This window comes from Pleurodeles waltl, chromosome 6, assembly GCF_031143425.1.
Source record: "Pleurodeles waltl isolate 20211129_DDA chromosome 6, aPleWal1.hap1.20221129, whole genome shotgun sequence".
Lineage (NCBI taxonomy): Eukaryota > Metazoa > Chordata > Amphibia > Caudata > Salamandridae > Pleurodeles > Pleurodeles waltl.
In genome coordinates, this window is record NC_090445.1 from 1,536,571,137 (window position 1) to 1,536,595,789 (window position 24,653).

The 24,653-nt window shown below is 47.0% G+C and overlaps 1 protein-coding gene across 5 annotated transcripts in view; it reads right to left on the reverse strand.

The window, feature by feature from the left end:
- Window positions 1–24,653, reverse strand: part of SAMD11 (sterile alpha motif domain containing 11) — a 215,997-nt gene that overhangs the window by 70,244 nt on the left and 121,100 nt on the right. For all 5 annotated transcript variants that reach the window (XM_069241127.1, XM_069241126.1, XM_069241125.1 and 2 more), the window contains exon 5: window positions 17,585–17,709. In XM_069241127.1, coding sequence (XP_069097228.1) covers window positions 17,585–17,709 — 125 coding nt within the window. The remainder of the gene's footprint in view (window positions 1–17,584; window positions 17,710–24,653) is intronic.

Here is a 24,653-nt window from a genome sequence, read left to right on the forward strand (position 1 = left end):
AGCAGTGCGTCGATGAAGATGGAGTGACTGCATCAGTGAATATGGAGTGGAAGTGAGTGGGTGAAGCTGGACTGGAAGTCAGTCATGATGGTGAAGTGGCAGTAAGTCTAAAAATGGGGTTGCAGTGAGTGGGTGGAGGTGGAGCAGCAGTGAGTAGGTGAAGGTGGAGCAGCAGGGAGACAGTGAAGGTGGAGCGGTGGTGAGTGGGTGAATGTTGATCGGCAGTGAGTGGTTGAAGGTGGAGCGGCAGTGAGTGGGTGATGGTCGAGCAGCAGTGTGCAGGTGGAGCAGCAGGGAGTGGGTGAAGGTGGAGCTGCAGTGAGTGGGTGAATGTTGATCGGCAGTGAGCGGCAGTGCTTAATTTGTAGATAAAACGGGGCCAGTGCCCAAAGCCCTCCTCTTAAATACGGGGCTGCTGCTATTAAATGTGGAAACACAGAATACTGAGACAGCGTAAACCTGAAGCCATTTCGGGCCTCTTTAATCCATTTACAGACACTCTCTGCCCCTTCAGCTCACTCTCACAGCTTTCTGCTTTCTCCCTTTGTGACGCTTTTTCGTTTTTCTCTTCCTCCATCTTTCCTATACATGTCTTTTGCTCGCAGTAAATACTTGAGGAAAAAAAAAGCGCCGGCCCTCAAAAATAAGTGCTGGTGCTCAGCACCGGAAACAACCAACACAAATTAAGCACTGGTGAGCGGTTGAAGGTGAAGCGGCAGTGAGTGGGTGAATATTGATCGGCAATGAGAGGCAGTGCTTAATTTGCAGATAAAAGGGTGCCAGTGCCCAAAGCCCTCCTCTTAATACGCGGCTGCTGCTATCAAATGTGGAAACATGGAATACTGAGGCAGCGTAATCCTGAAGCCATTTCGGGCCTCTTTAATCCATTTACAGCCACTCCCTGCCCCTTCAGCTCACTCTCGCAGCTTTCTCCTTTCTCCCTTTGTGACACTTTTTTGTTTTTCTCTTCCTACGTCTTTCCTATCTGACTGAGTCTTTTGCTCGAAGTAAATACTTGAGGCAAAAAAACTAAGCGCCGGCCCTAAAAAATAAGCGCTGGTGCTCAGCACCGGAAATAACAAACACAAATTAAGCACAGGTGAGCGGTTGAAGGTGGAGCGGCAGTGAGCAGGTGAAGGTGGAGCTGCAGTGAGCGGGTGAATGTGGAGCAGCAGTGAGTGGGTGAAGGTGGAGCGGCAGTGAGTGGGTGAATGTGGAGCGGCATTGAGCAATTGAAGGTGGAGCAGCAGTGAGCAGGTGAAGGTGGGGCAACAGTGAATGGGTGAAGGTGGAGCGGCAGTGAGTGGGTGAATGTGGAGTGGCAGTGAGTGGGTAAAGGTAGGAAGGCAGTGAACACAGCACACCCCTGTAAGAGGTGGATGGTATTAGGCCCAGGGGCTCATATGGATGGATCCCTGTACCTCCGCTGCTCTTGTGACTCTTTGGCCAGGGACAGAGGAGCTGTAGCATATGGCACTTGCACATACATGCCAACATTTTAGAAGAGTCAAGTGAGAGATTTAAAAAAAATAATCAGGAAATAGTATTTCCCCCAATGATTTCTATTGAAGCAGAAACAACTTCAGACGGGAGACAGCCAAAATAAAGCACATCTTTGACTTAAACAATCAGGAGTCTACCCCCCGGAATCGGATCTACTGGCATGTTTGCTTGCAGGATTCCTGGTTCCATCTTGTGAGAGGTATTGTGGAACCGGTACCAGGAAGTGCAGAAGGAGAATTGTGCATCACTTTCACTCCTCTCTTTGTGATGACTATAGGCTATTTAGGGCCTTAGCCATCTTGCACGCCATCTTTTTTTGGAACTGGGATGGCAGAACCAGAATACAACACAGCGCTGTTGCAGTAACATGCAGAAGCGCGACCACCCACTCACCTAACAGCTTTATGTTTTGGTGAATTTGGGTATTGGATTCCTGAGATTAATGTGTAAATGTCCAGGATAGTAACATGCAACAGCAAATAATTTGAACGATGGATATACTCCCCACCAATTACTTTTTAGGACAGCATTAGAATGAAAGACAGCAATCCTTACGCTGCAACTACATTCATACTATGTCAGGGGCACAGGCTTCCAGTTCACCTAGCAGTGGGGGAGTGAGGCAGCATGGAGCTGCAGTCCCTGGTCTCGCAGCCTTGTGTGGCTCCCTTGGGTGTCCTGGTGTCAGCGGGGGCAGGGCTATGGCAGGTGTCCAGTGATCCAGTTATTTGGGACTGTTCATGAGGGATGCGGGCTGTTTCACCAGTGTGGGTTGAGTAGAATGAAGGTAATCCTAGACCTGAGTGTTGTGCCATGGTCCAGGGAAAGACTGAGTGTAAATTAACGTATACATTATTTTCTTTAGACAGATTCTCATTCTTTGATATGTGTACACCAGAGGGTGATGAGAATCTGTATTGTCAGTGTGATTTTTTGCTATCATTGTGTAAATTCTACAAGTGCAGTGCTTTTTATGTGGTATGGTAGGATCAGGGCAACTCGAATTATGCGATTGATTGTTCAGCTGCGATGATTTCCGCATAATTATAGATTTGCTGCACTTGCCACATGATCTATAATTTTCTGCATATTCTGCGGATTTTTACACCCCCAAAAAATTTCTAGCTCAAATGGTTCAAAAGTTACTAACAATGCAGTGATGCATGTTGCAGTGCAGTGAAAGAACCTTTGTAAAACTTGGACTTGTCACCTTTTTGTTGCTTGAGGCGATATATGGGTATTAACCTAGTACTAATAAGGTGCAACCCAGACAGGGTTAACAAGTTTAAAAAAGAAGAAATAATGAGGTAATACTATGACCAATTTGCCTTTTCTCGCTGCATAATTTTCTGAACCCTGTCACATAATTTGGCCCTCTCCTGCCACATAATTCCAGTGGCCATGGTTATGATGTAGTGTTGTAATAAACATGACCTGTGTGCACCCATTAGAAATCTTAAGCAGGTATCTTGCCACTGATTTCGTTGAGTTGCAGTGGGTGGGATACAGACTGCGGGTCTCTAGGGCCTATGAGGTGCGATGGTGAAGTGGCAGTGAGTCAGTGAAAGTGGAGTGACAGTGAGTCGTGAACTTGGAGTGGGCCTGAGTCGTGAAGGTGGAGCATCAGTGTTTTGATTTGGTGAAGGAGCTGCATCAGTGAAGGTGTAGTGTCAGCAGGTCATGAGGGTTGAGCTGCAATGAGTTGGTTAAGGTGGAGTGGCAATGAACTGTGAAGGTAGAGTGACAGTGAGTTGTTACGGTGGAGAGTCTGTGAGTCGGAGAAGGTGGATAGTCACTGAGTAAAGAAGGTCGAATGGCAAGTCAGGAAAGGTTGAGTGTCAGTGACTCATTAGAGGTGAAGGAGAAGTGAGTCAAAACGTAAAAGGAAAAAATGTAACCTTTTTGTTTTAATTTCTGCAAACTTTTGCTCCTTGTGGTAGTTCGTTGTTCATGAGGAACTGGAGGGAGGCTGAAAGCCTACAAAATACTTGCAAATTGTTTCAAATCCGACCAGTGTTGTTAATATGTAAAATATGCAACAAAGTGGCGAATGCCTTTCACTTGGGAAATTTCTTCCACAAACAGATTTGGCATGTTCTGCTGCAATGGTTTGCACATCACAACTGCAGAGGACAGCAGGCAACCTGGATAGTCTCAATATAGGATAGGGTAACACATTCTAGTCACAAACGTTGATACAGCCGGGTGGAAACTCAAAAGGATTGTTTGAATTTCTAATCTCCCACAATCACTAGTGAGAGCGATTTTGCAGACTTCAATGCAACACTCATTCAAGTTTTTGGAAGCAGAGTTAGGTCTATATTTATGGGATTTTGACACAGGGCAGTGCAGTAAGTAACCTTGCTGTGCTGCCCTGTGTCAAAGGAAAAGGGTCAGAATCCACCACGACAAACTCCTTTCCTTTCTCACTACGCTGGTGCCATTTTGCAAGGTTGCCTGCATTGCTTTCAGGATTGTTTTTGTGAAGGAAGGGCACTTTCCTGCACAAAAACAATCCTAGGAGGCTATTTCCCTTTTCTATGTGTGCTGCAGAGCGCAGCACACATAGACAGAGGAAAAAAGTAGAGGAAATGAGTAAAAATAAATATATTTCTCCTTGTTGCACCTCCCCAGGGGAGGAGTAAGGTTTTGGTGCATCCTCAGGTTTACAAGCTCTTGGGAACGCCCACTAAGCGCGCAAGGAACGTCTCCCTTGCACAGAGTAAGGCATTGCAGCGATATGCGCTGCAGTACCTTACTCCATATCTATGAGCCCATTGAAAGCCACACAAAGTGGCTTTGCAAAGTCTCATAGATATGAGTTCAAAGTTTGCGCCGCCCTTGCGTCACAAAAAGTGCTGCAACGGCGGCGCGTGGTGCTCATATATATGCCCCTTCGGTTAGTGCTTCCTAGGCTTAGACTGTGCCTTACCACGTACAAAAGGGGATTAGACATCTCAGTGTGTCTTCTCGAGGGTGGTATGTCTTCATAACACATGCCGGTATCACAACATACTGACCTTTAGAATTGTGTCATTAGATCTTGAGCTCTCTATCTTTCTGTCTGTCTGTCTGTCTGTCTGTCTGTCTGTCTGTCTGTCTGTCTGTCTGTCTGTCTATCTATCTATCTATCTATCTATGTGTATGTATGCATAAGCACGCTCACATATATTTATATACACATACACCCATTTTTGCTGGGGCCCCCCGAATTTTTATTTTTTTTACTTCTAACCTCCATTTACATCTACCCACACATTCCCATAAACCCTAAATCATTCTTACCTCACTTTACCTCTACTCACCCCTAAATCCTAAACCTAAAATTACCCTTACCTCCCCCTACCTCTACCATCCGTAAACCATGAAATCACCTTTACCTCCCTTTATCTCTACCTGGCCCCTAACCCTAAAATCACCCTTACCTTACTTTACCTCTACCAGCACCTTTCCCCCTATTTTTAAAATAACATTAAAAAATGTAATACAAAAAAAATAAACACCTGTTTGGTAAAGTACCGTGTGGTAAAGATAAAAGCCTTTACTATGTACTTTCCTGCATGGTACTTACCTTTGTGTTAAGACTTCGCGGTAAGGGTCAGAGGTGGTAAAAACTGTATTGTAAAGGCTGTTTACCCTTCCGCAGGTGCCATGCAGGGAAGTTGGAGGTAATGTAGAATTTTTCCCTGCTATCAGCACCATAGCTATCTGTGCAGTAGAAGCTGTGGCTCTGGGCCCAGGGATCTGAGGTGCTCTATGCACTCCAGTTATAGCTGGGTTTTGTTTTATTACCAGGCAAAGTGATGGGGCCCGATTGTTAGGGCTGGATTTTTGCAGCTATCAGTCAATACCTATTGCTAGCAATATACCTAGCGTGGCTTTGGGTCCGCCCATTCCAATCATTGGCTGATATCATCTACCCCTGAGAGATCAGAGAATGCTGCTGAGGTTGGGGGTGTAGTATTATGTCATGGACGTAGCTACCAGCGGTGCAGCAGTTGCACTTGTGCCCTTAACCCTGAGGGGCTCATTGGACCCTGTCAATGTTGTATCATACTACCCCAAAGGTGCCATTTTGTTGCTTGCAGTAGGGCCCATGACATTGTTGCTTCGCTACTGCCTAGATTTGCCAGATTTTCTCTCTGCTCGGTGTGAGTGGAAGGGGAGGGTGTCTGAACCCTACTTCTCTCCCTCACGCCTCCCCCTGACCCAAGAGGCGGTAGTTTTTGTCTACGGGGCCACCGACTGTGTACCTGAGGATGTGCTAAATGATTCTCAGTGGGGGTGGGGGACAGAGTGTCTCCTTAAGGGCACCACATGTCAAGTGTGGAGGGAGCAGCGGTTTCTTCCAGAGGACCGGCGTACTGTCCGGGGGTAGGGGGTGCTCGTTAGATTGTTTCTCTGCGGGAGCCCAGATTGCTGAGGGGTACCACCGGATATCTCCCAAGGGGGGTAGTATCTCCTAGAAAGGAGTCAGGTAATCTCCTGGGGGAGGAGGGTACAGAATCTTTCACAGAGAACCAAAGAATGCCTTATAGTGCCTTCTATCCAGGGTATGGGAAGGAGGGTCAAATATTCTCCCCACGAGGAGGTGCATAGACCCCAGGCCCGTCCTGCGCGGGTTCCCTCGGTTCCAGGCAGTGCGCGTCGAGGCCCACGTTCGGAAGGTACCATCTTGTGAGCAGGCACAGGGAGGGCCAGGATATCCTGGTTCATGCAACGGTTGCTTTGTGTTTGTTTATTTCATCTATTCTACGGGACATGTGATGAGCTCGTGGGACAGCTTCAGTTCGTGCAGAAGGATCCTGCGGGTGCGCGTGCAGGGCTTTGCTCCGGAGGCTACTGCACCAAACATTTACAATTTGTGGATGAACTTCGTCTGTATAAACTCGTGTTTTTTTTTGGCTTTGAAGACATCATTCCACCCCATTGATTCCACAAAGCCCGCCTTCGTCACAATAGCATTTATAACAGAATGAACTTATAACACATATGAATTCATATTCATTAAATCACAAAATGCACAGTTCGCCTTGTACCACCATAAACGAAATCAAAAAAGTAGGGTGGATGGATTTGTATATTATTTGCACGTCTATAGTCATTAATGCCATTCTTGTGGTCCGAAGCACTTGTGCAGCCTGGGCGTCCTTTACGGTCACAATCTTTACGATTTGGCCGTACACGACGAGTCACAGTGACGCACTGACGCTGCCTTTGGTGGTGTTTTGAAGTGTTTGCAGTTGAGTTGAGTTGATAACTTGCACTGGTTGCACACATACCTTGTAGCAGCACCGACGTTGTCGTTAGTCCTTGCCACTAGGAATGGTTTCGGAGCTGTGACAGAAGTGTGCAGGGGTCTCGTATGCAACCTTTAAATGCCACACGCTGGTCCTGCACACCTATCTGCCACGCTCTGTGATCAGGCACTGTGCCACCTCCGGGCGTCATGCCACGAGCACAGCAGTGTGCCCGCCTTTAGACGCCGCCTGACACTGAGGAAAGACAAAGGCCCTCTGTGACCGGACCAAGTCACTCCCTGCCTTCTTCAGCCAGGTGAGATGTGGCCTTCCCGGGGCTCCTGCACCCACCAGACAGCGATCTGTGGGGGATTCAGAGCGACACGTGGAAGGCTCAGCGGCTACAGGCACACAACTATCTCTGGGAGCCTCATTCGGCCCCTGGACACACACCGAGCTTCCAGAGGTCTCACCCACTTCCTGGGGAGGTAACGAACTGTCACTGGTGTCACACCCAACGGTTGGAAGGCTCACATGAGCCAGGCACACGCCGAGCTTTCAGGGGTCTCACCCTAATGGGGCCCACATCCAGCTGCCAGAGGTCTCACCCTCCTGAGCACACAACGCGCTGTATGAAGGCTAATCTGATCTAGGAATACGTAGAGCTGTCAGAAGTCTCCCCTTCCCGGGGCACACACCGAGTTGTTGGAGGGCTCAATCTCACCTGCTAAAGACACACAGAGCTGTGTCAGACGTGTCATATTCCTGGACACATATCCAGCTGTCAGTGGTCTCCTCCTCACAGGCACACACCCAGCTAGCTGTCAATGGTCTCCTCCTCACAGGCACACACCCAGCTAGCTGTCAATGGTCTCCTCCTCACAGGCACACACCAGCTAGCTGTCAATGGTCTCCTCCTCACAGGCACACACCCAGCTAGCTGTCAATGGTCTCCTCCTCACAGGCACACACCAGCTAGCTGTCAATGGTCTCCTCCTCACAGGCACACACCCAGCTGTCAGTGGTCTCGGACTCCTTGGCACACACCCAGCTGTGAGAAAGCTCTCCTGATTTGGGCACACACTGAGCTAGCTGTTAGACGTCGCACTCTCCGGTGCACACACCGACCTGTCATGGGTTTCACCACCCTGGCCAAACACCGAGCACTGGGAGGGCTTTCCTGACCCGGTCATACACTGAGCTGTCAGTGCGTGCTCTCCTGGGTACACACCCAATCTTGAGTGGTCTTGCCACACAACGAGCTCTTGGAGGACTCAGACGAACCGGGCACACAACGAGCTGTGAGTGGGCTCTCCCCGTCTGGGCACACACCCCGAGCTATGAGAAATCTCATCTCATCCGGGCACACACTGAGCAATCAGACGTCAGTCACACTGTCCAGGGCACACGCCGACCTGTCAAGGAGTTCACCCTCCTGGGCACACGCCGACCTCTTGTGGGTGTCACCCTCCTGGACACACACCGAGCAGTGGGAGTGCTCACATGACCTAATCACACACTGACCTGTCAGAGATCGCTATCTCCTGTGCACACATCGATCCGGTTGTCAGTGGCCTCACTCTCCCGGGCACACATCCGGCTGTCAGTTGACTCACCCGCCTGGGCACACAATACGTTTCCCGGGGCCTCTGCGGGAAGCGAGAGCCCTCGCCGCACCTACAACAGCCGTCAGAGGCCGCAGGGGATTTGCAGTTGTTTACAGACACATCGAGCCGCGCTAAGTAGCTCCTAAACCTCTGTTTAATGTGCAAACCATGAGCTTTGTAGCCCAGCCTTTGTCAGAAAGCCCAGGCCGGCTCATCCCTCGGAGTGTCTCCCTCGATTAGGATTAGTCTGCACCCCTGGCGCTCAGCCCTGTCCCGGGGTAAATCCCTCGGCACTTCTTGCAGAGGCAGCACCTCGCCAGTTAGCTGCGATTTATCTCTCCCCTTCTAGCGAATACTTTTCTGCCCCTCCACCCGCTGCCCGGCTTATATCTGAAGCCTTTGTCACCCCGCGCCCTCCTTAGAAGGCTCTTAAAAGTAGTCACGAGAGACACGCAGGACGCTCACCGAGTGCTCCGCCACTCTACTAGAGAGAGAACTCCGAGCGACCCACGCAGGGCTCTCAGGCTCTGGTTTAGCGATCAGGCTTGGCAGACTGTCGTACCGTGTGCTCTGGGACTCGGGCCTATAGACAGCGCACTGCCTCGCTGTGTGCTCTGAGCCTCTGGCCGACAGATGAAAGAAAGACTGCATTCTCTCATACTGGGGTCTGCGAATCCGGCCTATGATAAGGCAAAGAGACCGTCTCACCCTGTGCTCTGGGACTCTGGCCTATGTATATGAGACACTCACGCTGTCTCGTCGGGTGATGCAGCACTCGGGCCTATTGGTGTGAGACCCGCAGACTATCTCGCTGTGTACTTCTGGATGCTGGTCTATGAATAAGACACGCAGACTGTCACATCGGGTACTGTGGGACTCTGCTCTATAGAAGAGAGTCATGCAGACTGTCTCTTCGTGTGCGCTGGTACTCTTTAAAGAACTGTTCCCCCAAAACCATTTAAGTCAGAAGCCCTGAGTACAAGGTGAGCTGGCGTCAGCACCCTCAAATTGAAGGTAAAGTCTGGATTTAAAGTCAACCCTGATCCCGAATTCATGCTAAACTCCGGTCCTGAATTAAAGGTTAACCTGAAACCAAGGCTCACCTGCCTCTAACCTAAATCTAAGGCGAGCTCCACCGTGAATCTGAAGTCAATCCCACCATTCAGTCTAAGGAAGATAAGATCTGCTTCAGTCCTCAGTATAAGGCAGAGGTCTTCAAACTGGGGGGCGGGCCCCCCTAGGGGGGGCCTCAAGTGACCCCAGGGGGGGCCCCAGACTCTGGCCAAAATAAATATTATACAAATAACATGCCTTTGTTTTAAGCAGAAGCATGTTATTGCAGTTTTAAAAAGGTAACAGTACTTAACTGCAATGTTTAAATAGGTTTAGACATATTTAAACATTGCCATGTTTATAAAATAATTGTGAAAAATTCTGAGGGGGCCCCAATGATTTTTATTTTTCAACTGGGGGGGCGTGGCATTAAAAAGTTTGGAGACCTCTGGTCTAAGGTCTAAACTCGCCATGAGTCTAGTGTTTATACTGGCCCGGAATCTAAGAACCAGTTCAGCCCTGAATCTATGGTGTGCACAGGCGCTGAATCTAAGCTCCTGGTGGGCTTTGAATGTAAGATCTCCACTGGCCCCAAATCTAAGGTCCAGTTCGGTTTTGAATCTAAATCCCACCTAGTCTCTAAATCCAAGTCTTGCATTGATCCTTAGACTAAGATCTGCATTTCCCCTAAATTTAAGGATCAGTACAGCTCTCAGTCTAAGGTCCAGTTCGGCTCTGTCGCTGGGTCTAAGACCCAGTTGGAGTTTGAATGTAAGATTTCCTGGCTCTCAATTCCAGTTTCGGTACAGTTCTGAACCTATTTAGCACTGGTTCTGGCCCTGGTGGGACCTCCCGCTCTTGGTCTAAGGTTCTAAAATGCCGCAGCCTAAGGTCTGCACCGGCCACGAACCTCCAGTCCGCACGGCTCTGAATCGAAAGTCCGGACTCAGGCTCGAGCCTTCAGCGTTTATGAAAGTCTTGCAAGCAATGCTCTCACGCGCCGTCCCCTCTTCCGCCGGCGCCACCCACGGGTCGCTGCGCGCGAGGCGCCGGGCGCGGAGCAGGACCTGCCCTGCTTCCTCATGCGGAAAGCTCCGGGTCCTGGCGGGCAGCGGCACACGTCAGGCCGCATTTATTTATGTGGCTGCAAGACGCGGCCGCCCGCGGCTCCTGCGCCTCCGTGACTCAACGCGCCGTCGATCCGTCCCCGTGAACAACTCCGAGGAGACACGGGGCCGGGGGTGGGGGAGCCGCTGCGGGGGCTTGGAACACATCTCGCGCCTCACAACTCCGAGAAGACCCGGGGGTGAAGAAAACAGGACGGGGGCGCGCTGGGGGTTGGAGGGCTTCAACACATCTCGCCCCTCCAAGTCTCCCCCTCGGGCCCCGTTGAGTGCCTGCTCGTGTGCGGGTACGAGCAAGGGTGACCTGTCATTGTTTTGGGATAAAAACAAACACTTCACTCTCAGGATAACGCAAAGGGTAACTCAAAACCACCGGAGTTAAAAATAAAAAAAAAAACAGGAAGGGGATATATTAAGTAATGTAGTTACAAAATCATGGTTGCGTTAGGATGATTAGCTTATGGGGGGTAGTTATGCATTAAATGTGTAGGGGTCAATTAACTTACTTGAAGGAAAATGGTGTATAGAGCCCCTGCTGCTAAAGAAAAAAAAATACTGGATTTACCGAACGGGATAATTTGAGGGGCCAGCAAGAGATGCCCCTATGTTGGCCCTCTACTTTACCGTGCACGGGATTAGGGCCGCAGGATACCTCACGGTGCCTAAGGGTGACGGGGGCGTGGCCTCAGGGCAAAAAGGCAAATGCACTGCAAGGTAGGTCTCAGACTCTTTGCTCCTGCCACTACATTCCAGCAAATCAAGCAGACGACTAACCTGCCTGCCCTGACTGTGCCCTAGGTGGGATGACCCCAGGATTTCTCTATTGTGCCCCTACACAGTTTCTGTTGAGTGAAACCTTTCTCTGCTGGTGGTAACAAGGTTCCCAGTGCCTGACTGCACATGTCAATGTTGTGTATGTCTTTCATGTGTGTATCCAGACATCCTCTGCTCATAAAGGGTAGAAGGTGGGTGAAATATTCAGTTCAGGCGGCAGAGTTAATTGAGTTTTGCCCTCTCCGCGTTTCGCTTTGAGCGCAGAGTTCCAACAAAACACCCCCAACTGCCATGTGGCAAGAGTTTTTTCTCGTGCGCGGCTCGCTGAAGTTAAGTTAGCGAGTATGAGCGAGAATCCGTGTCCCCTAGAGCGATGTTTGGGTGCTAGAATGCCTCCTGGTGAGAATTCTCAGTGCGGGTGGTCACGGCAGGTCGTGACCGTTCATGTTGAGAAAGCTGTCACTCAAGTAGAAAATCAACTCAAGCAGCAGAAAGAAGTGCCCTCTGGTACTCCACGAGTTGCTGTTCATGCTGATTTTACAGTGCAAAACAAGCTCCTGGTGATAAAAATCAGCGCAAGCAGCAGGATGAGCCTGTATTCCACCTGATCACAGAGCTCCGCTTAATCTCGCACAGTTTTTATGATCTCTGCGGCATTCCGCCAAGTTAAACTCTGCAAGTTCTTCCCAGGACTAATCAAGGGCCTGTGAAGTGTTCCTGATTCAATGCAATATACTGTTGCACACTGATTTTTATACCTTGTATATATACAGCTCACAGACATACAGTGGCATTCCCTGCTCATCAAGAGTCTTTCACCAACTTCAATATGTCAAGTAGTCTGACTCATTTCAGTATAACTTTACAGGTGAATTTCCATATGATGTAGGTGCCTCTTACAGATATATGCTAGCATACTCTGACATCAAGGGCCTGTCCCCTATCTAAACCTGAAAGTGGTCATAAGTAATTTTCAATATACTGTTACACACTGATTTATGTATGTTTTTTGTACATTTTACAAATACACCCTGACATACTCCACTCATCAAGGGCCTTTCACCTATCACTGCAAGTCAAATGGTCCCAATTCAGTCCTACATACCTATAAAGGTTGGCTAACATACCTCTTGCAAATTTACCCTGGCATTCCCTGCTCATCAAGGGACTTTCACCTGTCTGAACACTTAAAGTGTTCCTGACTTTTAATACATAGCAGCTGTTTTTCTATATTCTGCAAATGATTATTCTGCACAGAGCCCAGACACCCTTGTGGCCTGGCCAGTGCTATAGAAAACCACAAACAGATAAATAACTAAATAAACTACAAGAACAACTTCAACCGTGGTTCAAGAATCAGCAGGCTGAGAAGAGGCGGAGAGAGCCCAGTCTTAGTTGGATACCTATAATATGCTTTCTTCAGAAAATCGAGGCCAGAACTATCGTCCAAAAACATTTTTTGCCAAAATATTGACGACCATAATATGGTGAATTTACATTAACATAGATGAGTACAGACATATTGTTCCTACCTCCTCACTATTATAGGTAGCATTAAGATACATATTGGTGGCATAAGTAAAGTAAACTTATACTCTGAGTACTGGAATTATGCAGAAGGAGAGGACCAATTTATCTAGCAGGTTTGACCAAATTGTGCAGCAAGAAAAGGAAAATTATGCTGCCCAATGCAGTACATTTTGTGATAGTATTACTTCATTATTTTCTCATTTTTACCAATGTTAACGCTGCCTTGGCAAATATTTCACGTTGGTGCCGCTTTAACGCCTAAACCTAAAAATTATCTACAGCAAGGCCTGTAAGTCTTTTGGAAGTACCTTCAACTGCATGGCAACAAGTCTCTTTTTTAGCTACATTTGATCCGTTTCACCAGAAAACATGGTTTTTAAATCTGGAAAATATGCAGCAGATGATGGATTTTATGGCAAATCCACAATTATGCGGAAACCGCCACAGCTGCAGAATCACATAATTTCAGTGGCCATGCATACATTTACCTATGTATACTAACCTTCACAATGTGTTTTCGGGTTGATATTTTCTCCATGATATTCTGGTATTATATTGCCCTTGGGCCTGGATATGGCATCTGCTCTATCACTGTGTCACAGGCACTGGGTACACCCTCGGGGCTGGACACCGAGAATGCCCCACACACAGCTTGTCCATGGACCTGCACAGGGCTGATGCCCTGTCCTAGGCTACCCACCTGTGCCCTCTGCGTGGCACACACCGGCGTAAGGTAAAACAAGCAGCAAGGACTGGAGATGTCTTGCTCGAGTTGCGAGGGGGGGGGGGCGGTAGGAACGGTGAGTGAGAAGAGTGAGTGAAAATGGCAGGTGGGAGAAAACACTGAGAGGGCAGATGGGGAGACAGCAGCAGATGGCTGACAGATGGGTGAAGGGAGGCAGTAGGGCAGGAGAGAACATGGAGGAGTGGGAATGGGTGAGAATGAGGAGGGAGCGTGAGAGAAGAGTGAATGTGAAGTGGAAAGTAGAGAGTGATTAATGGAAGAAGGCAAAGAGCTAGAGCGAAAAGTGTGGAGAAGAGATGAAAAGAACCGTGAGGTGGGAAAGAAAGTGTGAGAGAGGAATGGAGGAGCATGAGGGAGGGGAGTGACAGAGGAGAGTGAAAGAAGGGGAGGCACTGTCCCGGGAGAGGGGTGAAAAGAGAATGACAGGACAAGTGCTTAGAGGGAGGAAGAAGGGGTTAGGGCAGGAAAGGGGTGCGACGTAGAAATTGTTGTCTGAGAGACCGAGGGATGGGAGGATTTGAGCGAGGAGAGGATGAGGCGGGCTCGAGAATCCCTGGCCAGGGAGCAGTCCTGCATCTTCACGCATCTCCACGCGGAGGGTGGGGGGCATCGAGGCGCCCAGGCACATCCCTCAGGCAGGAGGGTTGCAATAAGGGCCCCGAGCAGGGGCTGTGATGATGAAGAGATCTGTTATGTGTGGAGGCCGGAGGGAGAGGGGGCTCACATCTCACCCACAGGAATACCTCAATCATCGGCTAACACCGGCTCCGAGGCGATCAATACGGCAATTAGATTTTATCAGGGCCGCCTCTCCCGCCTCCTGCCCGCCTGTCAGCGCGCCCTCCCCCTCCACAGCCATAAACTCACAGTGCGCCCAGGCGGCGGCGTCGAAATATATTGTTTTCTCTGCAATTTATTGAACTTCCACGAAATTCAATGGATGCGCACCCTGTCAGCCCCACACTAATCCCAGAGACACTGCCAGCCCTCCCTCCCTCTCAATCTTATCGCACACACGCCGGCGACCCTCACTGCTCCCTAACCTTACCTCACACACCCCGGCTACCTTCACTCCCCCCTACGACGTCCCCCCTACGATGCCCCCTTCGCTTCACCCTAACCTTGCCCTATATACACCATGCCAATCTCCAGTTCCCCCCAACCTTACCCCACACATCCTATAAATCCCCAATTTACCCTAACCTTATCCCACACACCGTGTCAACTCGCACTTCCCTTTACCTTACACCACACACCTTCACTTTACCCTAACCTTACCCCACACACCCTCACTTTACCCTAACCTTACCCCACACACCCTCACTTTACCCTAACCTTACCTGACACACCTTGTCAACTCTCACTTCCCCTAACCTTACTCCACACACCCTGACAACCCTCACTTTACCCTAATCATATTTCACACACCTTGTTCACTCTCACTTTCCCTAAACTTACCCCACACACCCTGGCAACCATCGCTTTACCCTAATCTTACCCCACATACCTTGTTAACTCTCACTTCCTATATCCTTACCCCCCGGCAACCATCACTTTACCCTTACTTTACCCCACAAACCTTGTTAACTCTCACTTCCTCTAACCATACCACACACACACCCTGACAACCCCTCACTTCTGCCCACATCCTCCTTAACCCTCACTTGATCCAAACTTTCATCACTTCACCCTAATCTTACCCTGCACATTTTGTTCAGCCCCGACTTTATCCTAACCTTGCTCCTCACACTCCCTCCAACCCTCACTACACGCAGCCTTTTCACCCAAACACTGTCAACTCTATCTTCACGTTTACCCTGCCTGTCACACCCACTTCAACCCTCTCCCCACCACAGCCTTCCCTCACAAGACCTGTCCAACCCATTTTCATTAAAATCGTACTCCACATATTTCTCCACCCTTTCTTTACAGTAACCCCACCTATACCCACTATACTCCACGTCCTGTGCACACTGTTCGACCCTCACTTAGTCCAACCTGCACAACTAAGAGGACCCTCCTGAGTCGCCTCTTTCACATCCTCTGGTAAGGCTGGGCGAGGAGACAACGGAGATTTCGCGCCTGCATCACTACACCAGCAACACTCTAAAACCTGGGGAACACAGGCCTTAACACAGCACTTGACAACACATGCCATATATATGTACATTACGCCTAAAACCAAATTAGTGATTGACTTAAGACAAGCAAACATAATATTTAAACAATGGTAGAAAACTACCTAAATTGCGAAAACTATCTAATAGGAGGCAACCTAGGTCACGGGTTAGCTTTGTTGTCTCAGGACATCAGACCAGTCATTCAAGAACCTTGTCGGATCATTCCACCCTCACGAAGTATCCCAATCCTCTCATTGGATAAGACAGAAAATATAGGGTGCAGGTAACCAATGGCATGGCCCAGAGGAATGTGAGCTGGTGAATTTGCGATGTATGATTTGAAATAAACAACCTCCCTTCCAGTGGTTGTAGTTCAAGATATCATTCAATTATATATCAAAGGTACAAGGGGTGGTCTTAGTTCTCCGCGTTTCTTAGGGTGATCACTGCAAAAAAGTCCCAATTACAATAGAGTAGGGTGACCAGGCTTCCTGGATTTGCCAGGACAGTCCCGGGTTTTCGCCTGCTGTCCCAGCAGATTTAAAAAAAATTGGATCATAGGGTGTGACTAAAAACAGTTGGAGGCATGTTTTTATGTGTTCTAAGGCAGGGCCACTTACCAGCTCTTATCAGAAAGCAACTTAACAGCTAAGATGCTGGCCCTAAAAAATCTTTTTATTTCCTTAATACCTCGTTGTCTGTGTTCCTAATGTTAATGAGCACTGCCATTCTGTGCCCCGTGGTTGGTGTAAAATCGTAGTCCCTCTTCTGTTTTTGTGAAATGTCCCTTTTTTGTTTTCAGAATCTGGTAACAATACAAAAGAGGCTCTCTGAGATCTGATTAGCTGCAGAGGGCAGACAGGAGAAGGAGAGTCAGACTGCTAGGGGGAAAAGATACCGTCGCTCAAAGAACAAAAGCTATAAATTTGGACTCTGCTGTTCTCTCCAACAAAACTCAAGACTCTAACCTGCTTTAACAAACTCCATTCTTTCTCTGGGTAAATCACATAACCCGGCTGATTTAGGAGCATAGGGTTTTAAGCTGCCCAATGTAGAGGATGTACAAAGTTGTAATTATATTCATGTGTTGGCTGCCTGGGGTCACCGAAATGCCTATGTCCTCAGGCAGAATGTCGTGGAAATTTCTTTCTCGAAAATAAAACACAAAACATTTTGGATTTTTCCTAACTGCCCCAGGCACCGGACAAAATGTTCTACAAATTAACTATGTGTGTGCAGTTCCAATGATTCGGCCAATTCGATAGGCTGAAACACTGAACTACTAAGCACTCACAGAACGGATCTCAATAATGTTGATTCAAGTGTGGAAGAGGGCTGTTTTTGTGACATGATGCTGGGCCTGCCAACACATCAACCTGGCCAACTCCCAACTCAAATCATCCTACGTCTACACTCCTTGGGGGAATCTTACTCTAAGATGGAGCCCTTGGAATGTGCCCGCATCAGTTCTGGAGCCGGCTCCCAAAGCAAGATGGGAGCACAGCATACCGGTTCAAACAGCAGAATACCCCACCTCATACTGTATAGTTTTTGAGCTGCAATACACCCCCCATCTTCCAGTAGCAGGCAGCTCTACTGACATTTGTGGTTGCAACCCAGCCACTTCTGACAGTACTACGGTGGTACGTACCAGCACTACAGTGATTTGTGCCAGTTACAGAGCTACCTCCAGTGGGACCGCAGTCATATGTGGAAGGACAGGTCTTCTGTGGCACAAGAGGGCATCATTGACAGCATGCCAAGCATCCATAGCACCACAGTCTTTTGTGTGAGCACCACAGTCACGCGTGGAAACGCTGCCATCATATGTGGTACTGCTGCATTTAACAGTGCACCAATGACTTGAATTCTGCAGTAAGAATCCTACCTGCTGCTCCAAAGCCCACATCAACGCTGGTCCTCTTCAGATCTCCCCGGCTCTGGGTGTCGGGCATAACGAGCTGGTGGCTCTGGTGCAGGTTAGAGAGGATGGAGGACAGGTCGCTATCACGACTGCAGGAAGAAAGAACACAGAGGGTCAAATGTGGTTGTCTTTTGTATCTTGTAGATTTACATACACAGTTTTAGGAAAATTAGGCTTTTTTTCACCTAGAATGCTGCCTCTGGAGGCTGAGGGATAGTGGTGAGAGACATATCAAGCCAAAACATAACAAGGCTCTATACACACGTGATCAACTCCCATGAGTCAAAATGAAGACTGCAAGAAGAAAGAAGAAGAACCTGCCAAAGTCAACAGGAATATTTATTTCATAGTGTTTTATTTAGCAAAGCATTAGCGATTTGTTGATCCCTATTTTTTAAATCACACTGGCTAAAAAAAACAAAATAGGATTGCCTTCGCACATTTAGTGTAACAAATCATTCAGCATACCTTATCACCCCATGAGGGTGACAGAGAGAGCTGGTAGGAGAAGGAGGCAGTGCAACGCTGCTTCAATGTCCACTCCACATGAGTTTCGGATCCTTTCTTTGGACCCATATTCAAGGTAACAAACCATAAGAACATGTTGTGGTGACCACCTGCCTAATAAGGACAACCACTTGTTGCCCTAAAGCAAGGCCAGAGAAAAAAAATCAAATTGCACCTTAAAATTCACTCAGTTTGAATTCAACCCTGCATTTACAAAAGGCAACAAATTCAATTGGTCTCACCGGGTGGAGATGGTGATAAATTGACGACGACCGAAGTCTTTTGGATTAAGAAGTTGAAGACACTGAATTTATGACCCTCAATAATGACAAACGACCCCAGAGTATAATTAAATGGTTTCATAATGTATTACAGCTTGCTTCATTAGTCTTTCTTCCACACCAATTCTTTCTGGGTACTGACTATTCGGTCTCGTATTGCTTACACATAGAATTATTTCCCCTGTCTTTTTGGTTATCGGTTTTATAGTGATTTATGCCACTAGAAGGACCTTTAAAGTGTAGGAGAGATTTAAATTTGGACGAGAAGAAAGGTAAAGAATGGGACAAGTTATGAGGAAGATTTGTTCCATACACTTCTGAGAATGAGACTTAACATAAATTGACAGCATGAACCACACAGTGTCCTAGCTGGATTTACCAGTGACCCAGCACACCAACATCTATTTTCTTCTGCCACAGTGACACCAATTGCTTAACACCTATGGTTGAGGGTTTTGCTATACAAGGGCATTAACACAATAAAGCACTGCACCACGCCGTCCCACTGGTTCCTGAGGGTTTGCCCCCACATTATCGTGAACAGAATCGAGCAGCTACGCTTGGGCTGCGTAACATCAAACCAGCGCAGAAGAACACCAACCTAATGATGGCTTTGAGCATAATGAACAGTGGTGGATGTCCATTAGCTTTCAGTCTTTTTGTTCTTTTATTGCTACCCTTTATATTTTGGCAAGTTATTCTAACATTTGTTGTTTTGCTTACCTGCCTCTATGAATCTCAATACAGAATCAATGCGAGCACCAAACATTAGAAAGATTGTCTCACTTTCACTTTTATTTTTTAAATATATTCAAGGCTGAATTGCAACTGAATTTACAGCATGTCTTTCTAGTTCTCTCGAGCTTGTATGAGCACCTTAGTCAAGTTTCTAGTCCTGATGAAGGGTCTACAGCCAGAATATGAAACATGTTGACACTGTATTGGGATATGGCCTGCTTTTTTCCTTTACGACACCCCAGTGTTCTATTATACTTATACATGCCCTGAGCTCTACCGTCCTCTCGAGTCTTGGGAACCCTTCCAATATCCCTTTGTTGCCAGGTCTCCTCATACTGGGTGAAACATGATGATGAACCCAAGAAAGCAGATAACATCCTGATTTCACTGTAGCAGTGTTGAGGGGACCGCGCAGAGCCCCCGCCTCTCTGCCAAATGCATTTTAACTCAGTCTAAAAATAATTCTGCTCATCAACTATAACCACAATTTACAAAAAACCTGACATACAGTATTGTAACTGTGATTTGGATGAATCTGTTATTTATTTGGCCACATTAGGGGATTTTGCGCATTCACTTGTAAAATTGCTGCGTTTGCCACAATATTTCCTATCATAAGCGAATTCTAAACTTTCAGGCACAGGACACCAGTCTGACACAAGACATTAATTCTGATGAATTCGGCAAAAGCCCAGGAATGGAACAGTGTGACTAACCAGTCTACCGGTACAGACACGCTGTCAGCCCACTCTTACGCCTGATTAATATCAGGCTCTAGCGTGGAAATACCTACCCCCACCACTGCCTGGCTCAGGACCAGGAGTGGGTTTAGGAGCCCATCGGTACAGACAGGCCAAGTCTCCCTCAACTAGAGGAAGGCTCTCTGATGTGCTCGACCTTCTCTGATTCATACCAGATCAGTAAACTACACGTAGCCGGCCACTGAGCAGATCGTGCAGGGTGGGCTGTTCCATCATTCTCTGTACCCAAATACCAAGCGTCATGGGCATCAGGGGCAGAATTCCGACATAGTAACAAAATAGTGCATACGGCGAGATTACAAACAGAGAAAGTACCTTAATAATTTCTAGAACATGCCTAGTATATGGCAAACCCTGCACACCCCGAAGTATGAAAGAAGACCGGAAAACAACGACCTCATAATTTCAACAAGGAGGATGCACACACAGACCATCAAATTCACACAAACAAATTTAAATTTATCAACAATGTGCAGGTGGTTTTTGATGATTGGGATACGTTTATTTCTAACAAAACATTTATGTCTGATTTCTAATAGCAAGTGACAGCACAATTTGTAGCCTCTGATAGACCGAGCAACGTGTTTCGTCCCTCAAAAACGGCTTCATCAAGTCTTTCATCAGATTGTCAAACAATCTTATTTAAGATGCTAGCACATAGTTCACAAAAATACAAGTGTGTCACACAGTACCTTGGTTATAAAAAAAATGAATGAGCTGGAAAACCCTTTGTGGACCACAGAGTATGGTCAATGAATCACACATAATGTATAGGTACATGTGTCTTAAATGTAAGGAAACTGTATTACTAACCATATGTTTTAGGACTCCGCAAACAAGTATTGTGTTTAGTCAAGAATGAGCATATGACGTGTTCAAAATAAAAAAACAATCTCTTGCCATAAGTATTGAATGCAATTAGGCAATGTAGTTCACAAGTATATATCATCCTTCAACCCAGTGACACTGCCTTTATATGCTGATCCCTCCCCTTGGCGGGCATCATGGTGAAGGATGTACTCACATGTAGAGACCCTCTGAAAACACATGTGACATACTGCTCACAGGTAGCCTATCTGCGGGCGGCACAGTACATGTAAAGACACAATCCAGCATACTGAACATGGCACGATCACCAGTGGGCAACTCAATTCATATAGCACCCATTTGACGTGTGGCTATCCAACACACTACCCATGACAGGACCAGTATTGGGCAGGTGAAGGTGATGCTCTCACAGCATCTTCGGTAACAGACCCCAGTAGCCCTGCCTTTACATGGCCAATCCACCCCAATGCCAAGAACCTTCCACAAGGCAGGGGAATCACCTACAGAATGTACTCACATGTAAAGCGGCCCTGGCCGGAACCGATCCAGCACACTGCACATGGCACTCCCCAGTGGGTGACCCAGCTCGGCCTACCCCACCCTGCAACACCGTCCTCTGTATCCATCCCCTGCAGTCCAGCTTTTATACGTCTGGCCCTCCCCTGCGCCAAAAGATCCCTCCCAGGGCTGGGCTAATACGCTGGCAAAGTGTGTGCACAGCTCTGAGGGTAGCTAATCTAGCCCTGCTAAGTAGATAAGTTTAGGAAAGAAAAGGCTTCAGACGGAGGTGCTTTTCAGCTCATGTCTGGCACCAGATTTTCTTAGGATGGAACAGACTTTGCAATGAAATCTGTCATTATCTGCTATTCATCCCCAACCCTCCCCCACGCCTCAACACCAGAAGCCGAAGCTCTGGTATTAGAGTAATTTTAGATGAACTGCTTTCTGAAGTGTCACTACCATGGACCCCATGTGCCTGCTTCCTTTACATGCTTCCATATCTGCACCTCCACAAAAAAGAGGCTGTTTATGACTCGTGTCACCTGCAGCTGCTTCCCCATGACACGCTAACAGGTGCAGATGTTCTCGGAAGTCTGTTTGTTCCCCTCACAGTTTTCTCTACCCCTGTTGTCTGTATCTTTTCCTTTTATGTGTTTCCACTGCAGCTGTTTGTCATATAGCTAATTTGTGTGCAGTTGTTCACCCTGAGTCTATTTTCCCGGTTGCAATTCTCTTTTTCTTGTAACTGTTTCCAGTAGCTATTTCTGCGGCACTGTTTTTTGTGCAGTTGTTCTCCTAGTTAGTTTTCTGGTGCACTGCTTTCTTTATTGCCATTCGCCGTCTCACTCCTTTCCATGTAACTGTTTCTTATGCAGCTGTTTAAAATGGTTATGTATATTTGTAGTTATTATATCCGAGTTTGTTTTCGGCATTACTATTTTCTGTGTAATTTTATTCTTGCAACTGTTTGCAATGTAGCTGCTTCCCCTGGGGCTGGTGTTTCCCAAGTCTGTTGCGCTTTCATTGTTCTTTCTATCGCTGTTTGCTGTTTCAATCTTTTGCCTGAATTTTACCAATAAAACAGTTTCCCCTGAAACTGTTTCATTAGAGATGTTTATCATGAAGCTTCTTACTGTGTAGTACATTTCTTTGTAGATGGTTGTGACACCTTGCCTCTCCTTCAGCTGTTTTTCATAATGAGCTTCCTATCCAGCTCTTGTCTAAGCTGCTGTTTCTCTAGTGGTTGTTTACCCTGTCTGTGATACAGTTATTGCTGATGTCTGTACACCTGCTTACCCTGTAGATGCTTCTTGTACTGCTGTTTTACATGTAGCCATTTCCTCAGTAACTGTTTCCACTAAAGTTGATGTTTCATGAGGCTATTTCCAGAGCAGCTGTTTTAACAAGTCACTGTTTCATTGCAACTGTTTAAAGTATAGCTATTCCTTTCCATCTAATGCTCGAGCTGCTTTTTTGCCTGGAGATGTTTTCCACTATACATTGTGCCCTTTCAGCTGCTTGCCTCCAGCTTTTTCCTGCAAATGCTTCCCATGTAGCTGTTCCAGTCATAGCTGTTCAATGCAAACCTGTTTCTCCTTTTGCTGTTTTCTGAGCATCTTTTCACTTTCAGCTGGTATCAAAAGATGTGGGTTCCACTGGACTATTCCATCTACTCCTGCAGTGATATACTGGGGTTGTAGCCCAGTGGGTCTGTTTCCTCTATAGGACCTTCTTTGAAAGATGTTCTCATGTCGAGTGTGTTTGTATCATTTATCTACCACCTTAAGTTGCTTTCATTGAATGTTTGTTTCCTGCAACTGTTTCCCCAGTATCTGTATAGACTGCAGCAGTTTCCCCCCCAATCAGAATTTCCTGCAACTGTTTCCCCAGATGATGTTTCCAGTGCAGTTGCTCATCTCAAAGTCCATACATGCATTTCCCATGAAAATGTGGATTGCTGCTGGTGTCCTAGTAGCTGGATTCCATGTATGACTAAGGTGAAGACACTGCCTTTCCTGTTCTTTGCCCCGATGTTATTGGCTCTTTGGTCTATTTTCCCAACAGCTAATTCCCTATAGCTGCCTCTTCAGCAGGAGTTTCCAGTGCGGATGTTTCTCTCGTAGCAGGTTCATCTGTGGATGTTGACCTTGAGTTTGTTCAAACTAAGGCTGTGTCGGCCTCTTCTGCAACCATTCTAATGTAGCTATATATAATCAATCTGTTTTCTAAACATCTCTTCTTCCTGTAGCTGTTCTTAGAAATATGTTGCTCCTGTTGTGGTTTCCCTTTAGGTGGTTTGGTTGCTATACAATTTGTTCTGCAATAGCTAATTCTATCTGACTCCAGTGTAGGCATTTTATCAGTGGGTGTATGCCCGGCACTTTGGAGATTTTTCTCCTGTGACTATTTCCTGTACATGTCTTTATTCTGCAGTTGTTTCCTGAGCAGATCTTCCTCCTGTAGCTGTTACCCCTTCTGCTATTCCCTGGACATCTGGGCACGCTTTTGTCTCATGTCTTCCCCATGTAGCTGTTTCCTATACTGGTCTTGTAGCTGTTATTTTTGTGTCTGTTCACCTGGGCATAACTGTTTCCTGTACCTTTTACCCTTTAGCTGTTTCCTGGTCAAATCTTTCTCCTCTAGCTGTTATCCAGGTGTCTATTTTCTGTATATTGTAGGCATTTCGAGTTCCACTATGTTTCCCCTGTAGTTGCTTCCTGTAATTTCCTATAGCTGTTTTCCCTCCAGCTGTTTCCTTGGCATATCTTTCTCTAGTATTTTCCCCTCTGTCTGCTTCCTGTTCAGATCTTTGTGCCTCGTATATTTCCTGTGCAGATATTTCTCCTCTAGATGTTTTCCAGCATATATCTCCTGTATGATCTAGCAATTTCCTGTGCAGATCTATACCTGTTTCCTGTGCAGACCTTTCTCCTGTAGTTGTTTTCCAGCACATATGTTTCTTCTGTATTTTTCCCATCTAACTTTTTCATGTGCAGGTCTTAGCTGTTTCTTGTGCAGTGTTTCTCCTATAGCTGGTTTCCACATCATCTCTTTCTCCTGCATGTTTCCCCGTTTAGCTGTTTCATTGTCAGATCTTTCTCTTGTAGCTGTTTCTCCGGCAGTTATACCTTTTGCAGATATTTTCTTTGTAATTGGTTATCAGAGCATATTTTTTCCTCTCAACTATTTTCCGGTCAGATTTTTCTCATGTATCTTGGTCACAAACTTCTCCTGAAACTGGCTCATACTCCCTAAAAGCATTTGTTTCAGCCAGGGCTGCCCCAAACCCCTTGTTTTCTCCTATCTATGGTCCCTGCAGCAGTTTCCATTATACGTTCTAGATGTGCAGCTGCTTACCTGTTTCCCATGAAAGCGTGCCATCTCTAGCTGTATCCAGCTTCAAGCTGACTGGATGCT